Below are 9808 nucleotides of genomic sequence, written 5' to 3' on the forward strand. Positions count from 1 at the left end.
TTCTTGCTGCTTTAATAACTTTAAATTCCTCTCTAGACATACCCACCTTCTTATGAGCAAACCAAAGTGCTTTGTTTAAAATAATGGGGTTAATTGATGGGGTTAATTGATGGGGTTAATTGATGAATAGAAGTTAGATATGTATCGCATAAATTGTAATTCTTCGAAACATATGTCAGAATAAAGTATGCAATTATAACATGCGTTCACTCCATTCCTTAAATTTATATATACTCAAATACCCAAAATATCAAGGAGTTTCTGCCTCAAAAACAGGAATTACACCACAGTTATTTTGTGATCTTTGCTACCCTGGTTTCTATTAACCCATTTATTCTACCCGAATTATTATTAATTAGGATAAAATATATACATATAATTAAATATATATATATATATATATATATATATATATATATATATATAGTTGAAAATATGTGGAAAACATAAAAAGTGGAAGAGAAATGCCTACGTTTCACATAGTTCAATATCATTTTATATTAAAAAAAACTTTAAGCATATGCATATTGCATGGATGTAGTGATATCCAACCGGTTTTCGCTATTTTAATTAGCTTTTCAAGGGACATTGTGAAGTAATCAATTTTTTTGACAAAGAGGCCTCGCCATTTGGGATGCTTGAAAAATAAGTATGAGTCTAGAGTGTGGTCTAAGGGAGGTAATATGTGGCAGGGGGGACAACTAACTCCTCAGTATAATTTTTGAAGTGGTCAAGTTTGTATATTAAGGTGTGGTCTGTACAGGTGTGGTCTGTACTTTTGTATGAACAGGCTTTCCTTGTTCTGGCGTTCTTTTAAGGAGATCGAATCTTTGCACTGGTATAATGGAAATATATGGGAATTCAGTGTTTTATTTCTTGTGCATCTGTCGATAGGTTCGTTCAGGGCTATCTGCCTGTATTGAGGAAAGCGAATCTGTTCTTTATGCAGCGTGACTCTGCCTCTCAAAGTTAGGCTCGTTTGGCCCATATAATTGTGGCCACAACCTGAGCAGGTTAGGACATGGATAAGCTTCTGGAAAGCACATATGAAGTTGGTCTTAATTGAGAATTTTTCTCCTTGCTGGAATGTGAATTCTGAGCCTTCAGTTAGATATGGGCATGTACTACAATTGGGTCCTCTGCATGTTTTAACTGTTGGTATCGCATGTAATGAATATAGTTTTGCATTTGTTAGGAGTCTCTTGAGTGGTTTTGTTGCCTTTTGCATTTGATGTGTTTATGTGTATTTAGGATGTTCCTTTTCGGCTCTTGAGTGAGCAAAGGGCGATTGTGTATAATTGTGTTGTATGCTTCCTTGTTTCTGGGAATTGTGGGTTGATATGTATGGAAGTGACTTAAAATGAGGTGAAAAGGAGATACTCTTTTGAATATGTTCGTTTGTAGTAGATGTCGGTTGCAGTTTGGTTGTTGGATTAACGAATCTGGACCAACACCCCAATATACTCCTCCGGGGTGTCTTCAACGTTCCAAATGTTAAATGTCCTGAAGGCCACATCCTCTCTGGAATATCACCGCATGAACAAAACCAAGCAATATCATTGCTGGAGTTTTCTAGCATGCTGTTTATGGAGCAAGTGATACTCCAACCAATGAAGGGAAGCAATATTTTGGATGTCTGCTTCACAAACAATGTGAAGGTAACTCCAACAACTCTCTCGGATGATAACATTATAGAATTAACAATGTATGGAACTGCTGGCATCAATCCTATCAGGAAGAATCTAGCCATATCCAGCCTAAATTTCCACAAAGCAAACTGGAAATCAATCTGCAAAGAGATCAACAATCAAAATTGGCCTGACATCCTGTCTATACGAGACATTGACCTAAAACTATGTCACTTTATGTCGACTGTGCACTAAATATGTACCAGAAAGAAAGGCCAGCATACATATAAATAGAATCCTCAGAAACAGGAAAATCATTATGAGACACAAAACAAATGTCTCAAGAATATGGTTATCTATATCACCATTACATAAGAGAAAATTGGAAAAGATACCTAGATGACTTTTTTTATCATTTGGAAGGAGACCCTTGATAAACTTTTGGAATTGAAATGAACATTAATGATATAAACAATAACATTCAATTCACAATGGAATATTACAAAGAACAACTCCCATTTTTGGATATTATGATAAAAAGTCAAGAACCAAATTATAACTGACATCTATAACTACATCAGCGAACTCGAAACAATATCTTCTTTTTAGCTCATGCCATCTGAAACGCATCAAAATAAATATCCCTTCTTAATTTGTCAAAAAAGGATTTGCACAACAGTGTCTGATAGAACTACTCGGGATCTTCGTCTTCAAGACCTCTAAACAACCTAAGTGAAAGACAATATCCACCCTCACTTATGGACGATACAATTAAGTGTGCCAAGAAATTATACTTAACACTAAGGACAGCAAAACATAACACCAAACCTCATCTCAGAACACTACTGTATATATTAACTCACAACCCAAGAAACAATGAGTCATACAGTACTATTGTGCAAAATCGCCTTTACTACATAGAGACCCAAAACTGAACAACATCCTGAAAGCACATAAATTCATCAAATGCAAAAAGTAACAAAAATATAAAATGTGCTGTTTGTAATTTATTGTCTTCCGATAAGAAAAAAATCCGCATCATTCCGTCTCAAAAGATTACTATCGCCGTTGAAAGCATACTTTTTGTACTTACTACAGATTGATTGAAACTAACTTGCTTCCTACACTTCGATACTTGGATCTTATATTTACTTGTATATATAGTATATATATATATATATATATATATATATATATATATATATATATATATATATATATATATATATATATATATATATGTATATATATGTATATATATATATATATATATATATATATATATATATATATATATATATATATATACAAGTATATATATACCTATGTGTCTATGTGCGTATGTGTATGTATATCCAATTATATATATATATATATATATATATATATATATATATATATATATATATATATATATATATATATATATATATATATATATGTATATATATATATATATATATATTGTTGTACTTGGGGATGGTCATATTGCCAGTTTAGCCAATAAAAACACACGCACTGTATATTTGGTGTTAATTTTTTTTTTTTTTTTCAGCTTTATATTACATTAATCTTAATCTTAATCTTATTTCGGCCAGAGTTCTTTCGTCACACTTCTGTGACCTCATCAGTGGTCCTTTGTTTCCTTCTTTCTTATGTGTGTCTCACCTTGCTAACTATCAGCCATTTTGTATTTTGTATTCCTATTGTATGTGTCTACGCATGCGTGTCCTTCAATGTGTCTGTGTCTTTTGTAAGTGCATGTGTGTATGGGGAGTGTCTGTATCACCTATATTCTCTGTTAATACGTGTTCGTTTGTATTAGTTTTTATTTATTTATATGTTCATGTGTGTGTGTGTGTGTGTGTGTGTGTGTTTTCTTTTTTTTGTGTTTAATTAAATTTTGTTAACGTATGTAGTATTTAATTCCATTTGTTTATCTATGTATTGTATTATACTTTGTTCCTATTATTGGTTTATGGGTAACATGTTGTCACATGCTGTGGTTTGTTAGTGGCGTATGTTAGTGTTCCATTCTAGTTTCCTATTCAGGCTAGGTTTCTCTTCTATTATGTGTGTAGCTTCAGTAATTTGTCTAAGTGCTGCATCACTGCTATGTGTAGATAAGATTTTAATTTCTATGTTGTTGATTGAGCCTCTATGTTCTTGCTCAGCGTGCTGGTACAGAACTGATGAGTTCTTCCCTTCCTTAAGTTCCCTCCAATGTTCGTTTGCCCGCTCCCCTATACTCCTTGCTGTTTCGCCTACATATGTCGTTGTCTTATTTCTGCATCGTCCCTCTGTACATCTTATACTATAGACCACATTTCTGGTTTTGCAGTTCGTTTGTGGGCTAAATCTACATACGATACAGTTCCTATCAGTGCAGGGGGTTCTACTGAAAGGGTGTGTTCTACTGATAAGGGATTTGATAGGGTTGCCTGGCCTTTCAACAACCTTAATTCTCAGCTTAAGTTTGTCTAGGGCCCTTCTAAAGCGGTACGCCAGTTCGCCTCTAGGGGTGGTGTCGACGAACATGACGCTTTGGTACTTGTGGCTATTGTACCATGAGCTTGCCTTCCCTATTTTCTTCTTAGTTCTTTCTATGGTGTTCCATGATTTGCTCCTATAGAGTGGGCAAATCCCATTCCTATCGTTGCGTTTTACAATAGGAATACAAAATACAAAATGGCTGATAGTTAGCAAGGTGAGACACACATAAGAAAGAAGGAAATAAAGGACCACTGATGAGGTCACAGAAGTGTGACGAAAGAACTCTGGCCGAAATAAGATTAAGATTAAGATTAATGTAATATAAAGCTGAAAAAAAAAAAAAATTAACACCAAATATACAGTGCGTGTGTTTTTATTGGCTAAACTGGCAATATGACCATCCCCAAGTACAACAACATCTGTTTCAACACACGATTTCACATAAAAAATCTTGCGAAACAAATATATATATATATATATATATATATATATATATATATATATATATATATATATATATATATATATATAATTTTATTTAAAAGAGTTCCAACTCTGCCTGTTTTTTATGTTTTTTATTTATATTCTTGTAAAATTTATGTGGGATATAGAATATGGAATATATAATATATAATACAAAAAAAGATGGATGGTACAATGAAATGAAGTATTGAATGTCTTATTGAATATATGAAATATTGAGTGTTCAATATAAAAGATTAAATATATAAATATATAAAGGCGAATACGTATTTTCTATACCTTGTGGTATTTCATTATGGCCGGTATGACAGACTGTAACAGACTGTAATAGACTGGCTGGTTTTCTGTATTTTATACCAATTCCTTTGGACAGCAGCAGTATGCGTTTGGCTATTTTTTACAGTTGATGCCAAGTTTATATTTAGAAATGATGACATTTGATAGGTCTTTTGTGTTTTGGTTATAGGGATAAGATTTTTGAACCCCAGTAGGTGTTTGGCTATTTTTAGAAATGATGACATTTGAGAGATTGTTTGTGTTTTAGTTATAGGGATAAGATTTTTAAACCCCAAGTAAGATAAATTTAATCATTGTTAAGAGTAGGTTTGAATTTCTTAATAAAGTCCTTTTCTTTGCGTTTTCTTTCAATTTCATTCAGTTTGTAAAGTTTATGGAATGAAAATATCATAAAAGTTTGACGACCACATGTTGCCAGATGGCTACTCAGTGGTATTTGGCGGACCTCTGGGTTTTTAATCTGTTGTCGATGCACTCGTGAGCGTTCCGATAGTGCATTACCTGTCTGGCCAACGTACAGTTCTTCACAATTAGGACATTTGATGCAGTAGATTAGATTTCTACTTTTGCAGTTCATATTCGCATTGGTGAATATTTTCCCTGTTTTTGTGTTCATATATGGGCCGGTATGAATTGATCGGCATGTGCCGCATCGGCTATCATTGCATTTGGATACAGTGAATGCTTGATTTTTGTTGCTGATGTCAAACCTTGCCTTTGTTAATAGCTTTTTCAAGTTTTTAGGTTGTCTCTTACTGAGAGTTATATTTTGATCTGCAATGATATTTCTCAATTCCTTACTTAGTGCAAGGATCGGTAAGTTCGCTTTGGCGATATTAAAGATGTTCTGGTGGCATGGATTTTGTGTCACTATAAATACTATGATTTTTTCCTGTTTGTCTCTTCTTTGTGGTGTCCTCAGTTGTTGTATGGGTATTTTCGAAGCCCGCTGAATTTATATATATATATATATATATGTATATACACACATTTATAAATACATATCTGTATCTATCAGTCAGTCAGTCAGTCAGTCATTGTGTCTGTCTGTCTCTATCTCTCTGGGTGTCTCTCTTTATTCCTATATATATATATACGTATATATATATATATATATATATATATATATATATATATATATATATATATATATATATATATACGTATATACGTATATACGTATATACGTATATATATATATATATGTATGTATATATATATATATATATATATATGTATATATATATATATATATACATACGTGTATATATATATATATATATATATATATATATATATATATATATATATATATATATACGTGTAAATATATATATATATATATATATATATATATATATATATAGATAGATAGATAGATAAATAGATTGATAGATAGATAGATAGATAGATAGATAGATATCAATAATAAATGGAGCAAAACGCATATATGCGTTTTTCTCCATTTCTTATTAATATCTTCTAAAAATGTATCACTTTAACTAGGTATCTCTACCTGTAAAACGGCTGTGATATCTTGTTTTTTAGTGTAATTTTGCTACCTCTGGTAACTATTAACATATTTACATTATCAAAGGTTTTTTTCAATAACTGAGAGAATATTAATATATACATAAACTATATATATATATATATATATATATATATATATATATATATATATATATATATATATATATATATATATATATATATATATATATATATACGAATATATGTACCACGTACAAGATCCTTGATTATCTTCGTCGTTTACCACTGATGAAATACACAACAGTTAACTAAATTGAAACAGGAAAGTAAGAAAAGAATCTTCGTCTGTAACCAACAGCTAATGATTCGCTGATCTATTCTGAAGGAACCGAAATAGCATCGCAGATATTTGGTGACTCTATCGCCCTCCCTCACTGTCGTTAAGAAGCAAAATTCTGTTGGTGATGTTATTAATAGCATGATCAGAAATTGGTTTCAGAGCTATGGATAAGAATTGGTGCAGAGAATGACACTGTATCTGTAACGGCATTTCTCAAAGCAGTGAAAATCTTGTCAGTTCCCTTAAGAAAATACAAAGACTACGTGATATGATATACAGCGGAAAGAAAAACTGATAGCACTAACACTTTCTTTCTTGAAGATTTTAATCTGTACTCATGACACCAAAAGACAGATCTAGTCACACCCTCGTGGGATATAGAGACTGAATTTGATCAGGACAGTGTTCACAAATGGCTAAAAATAAGGAGTCTAATGGCCTGTCTCTCTTCCATCTCTCTAACTGTGTAGGTTATAAATAACTCAGAATCAACGAGAACATTGTAAATGCTGGAGATGTTAGTAAAGACAGAATGCTTAAAGTGCGAAAATGATTAACTCATCTGGTTTTGTAAAATATGGAAGAAAAAACTATCTGTATTCAATAAAATTCTTTTCCATTATACTTTAGCATCACTAGTGTTAATAGCAACAACTGAGACACGAGACTACTATCAAGAATACAATGTATCTAGTAACATCCATAGAAACAGTGACACTGATGAGATCGATATTAAATGGACTGATGACGACAGAGGTATAAAGTTAGTCCGGACAGTCTGTAAGTGCGGCCTCGTTGCAGTCCTTAAGTGTCCCATCATGGCATTATAAATACTGGGGCACCTTGAGTATGTTCTGTTGCAAGCTTTAAGGCTACGTCCCTTCCTTCCCATCAATCTTATTGGTCCTGTAAAATGTTATGGGCTCAGGTCCTCCATCTTGACTAAAACATTAACACTCCCCAGACCATATATTTGGTGCAAATGCTGAATAACAGAAGAGATAGCATTAAAGGTACCCAAGGAGTAGATTGAGAGGTTAAATCGGGTGGAATGAAAGAATAACTCACTTATTAGTCGACGCAGCAAGACCTTCCCCTTCAGATGTTGAGTTGCCAGCATCAACAGTTGCACTATGAGCCGATGGAGTTTCAGTTAATGATACATCTTCGCTCTCGGAAACTTCTTCATTCCCTAAAGGTTCTGCAATCACAGTCACTTCTTCATTACCCACCAACGGTCCTTCAGACACCAAAGGTCCATCAGTCACCAACTGTCCTTCAGTTACCCAAAGAACAACAGCGAAAACAAATAAGGAAAAGACGGGATTCTTCATGGCTGTTATTTACTTCTTTTCAGTCCGCCCCTAATTTACTGACACACGAGTAATATCGGGAACAATAGATTTGGTTAATACAGAACACAAAGGAAATATCTAAAGCTTCTTGTTGGAGTTATCTTGTCTTGTGGTGGTTCTTGTAACACAAAGTCTTCAACAACAGTAGCGGGATAGTATCAGCAGAGTCGGCTAGGCTCTATCACATCTCTACTAAACACACAAATTTATAACAGGTCTCCAACATTCTCATCTGAAACTTGATTGGCCAGAAACAAGTTCTGAAGTCATAAAATCTAGGACAATAAAATAAAAGCCAAAAAAGTCACACACTTCACTCTATTTCACATCGTCAAAGCCACTGCCTTCAAGTCAGATAAAAGATCGCAAGTGAGAACTGGAAATCTCATATGAAAAAGAGCTATAAAGTATAAATTCGAACAAATTTTCACAACTTTATGAGCATGTGCGTCCAAATATATATATATATATATATATATATATATATATATATATATATATATATATATATATATATATATATATGTATATATGTGTGTGTGTGTGTGTGTGTGTGTGTGTATGCATAAATATATATACATACATATATAAATATGTATGCGTATATATTGGTATATGTATATATATATATATATATATATATATATATATATATATATATATATATATATGTATATATGTATATATATATATATATATATATATATATATATATATATATATATATATATATAATATATATATATATATATATGTATATGTATATATATGTATATATATATTTATATATAGAGAGAGATGGTTGATAAATATTGGGAGAAAAGGCTTTTTTCTATAAGGGCGTCCATAGGGGAAGTGTTCCGCCCAGTATAAATATTTAGAAGAATTGGCTAAGTCTACGCTGGAATCCAGGGGAGCAAGTGTCTGTCCCAGATAAATAATAAGAGGAAGGGGCTCTTTCGATAAAGGAATCCATAGGGGAATAGTTCTGGCCGAGTTAAACATTAGAGAAAGGGGAACCTTCTATGAAGAATTCCATAGGGTAAGGCTTTTCTGTAATATAAATAAAAGAAGGAAAAAATTGTCTCAACAAGAAAGCATGTATATTTCAGCACATATATCAATAGTAATAAGACAAATGAAGTAGAGGCAATCATCCAGTGCTGAATATATGATTAATATAGAGACAATTGTTCAATTCATACAAAACGTAACATAGATTATGAAATAATATCAGAAGATATTATTTTCTTGGGAAGCATGCTGACGGCTCGACAACAAAACTGTGAAGTGACGGAAGTATTTTTCCTTGATATGTAGCAGAGAGAGAGAGAGAGAGAGAGAGAGAGAGAGATAAGGCGGGGGAGGGAGAGAGGGGGAATGTGTGTGTGTCTATTGAAATTACAATTTCAAATGAGATAGCAGTTACAGGTAACCAAAATTCTTGTAACTAAAACCTGCTTCATCCTGCTCTTTTATGTGTATGTGTGCGCGAGAGAGAAAGAGACAGACAGACAGAGAGAAAAAATGGTGAAGAGAAATTTCATAATATTTGTAGAATCATTGTTGTAAATTTCAAATTCATCGATGATTTGAAAGCGAGGCATATGAGTGCACGAGTAAATTGTGCATATATATATATATATATATATATATATATATATATATATATATATATATATATATATATATATATATATATATATATATATATATAC

The 9808-nt window shown here is 32.3% G+C and overlaps 1 protein-coding gene across 4 annotated transcripts in view; it reads right to left on the minus strand.

The window, feature by feature from the left end:
* Positions 1-8331, minus strand: part of LOC106868084 (uncharacterized) — a 46254-nt gene extending 37923 nt beyond the window's left edge. For 2 of the 4 annotated variants that reach the window (XM_089345741.1, XM_089345739.1), the window contains exon 1: positions 7804-8292. In XM_089345741.1, coding sequence (XP_089201867.1) covers positions 7804-8069 — 266 coding nt within the window. In that variant the 5' untranslated portion in view covers positions 8070-8292. Of the gene's footprint in view, positions 1-7803 lie in introns of all 4 variants that reach the window. The other 2 variants (XM_089345742.1, XM_089345740.1) reach the window with 2 other exon arrangements.
* Between the last annotated feature and the right edge of the window lie 1477 nt (positions 8332-9808).

The sequence above is a fragment of the Octopus bimaculoides genome, chromosome 29, assembly GCF_046866305.1.
Source record: "Octopus bimaculoides isolate indiv1 chromosome 29, ASM4686630v1, whole genome shotgun sequence".
Lineage (NCBI taxonomy): Eukaryota > Metazoa > Mollusca > Cephalopoda > Octopoda > Octopodidae > Octopus > Octopus bimaculoides.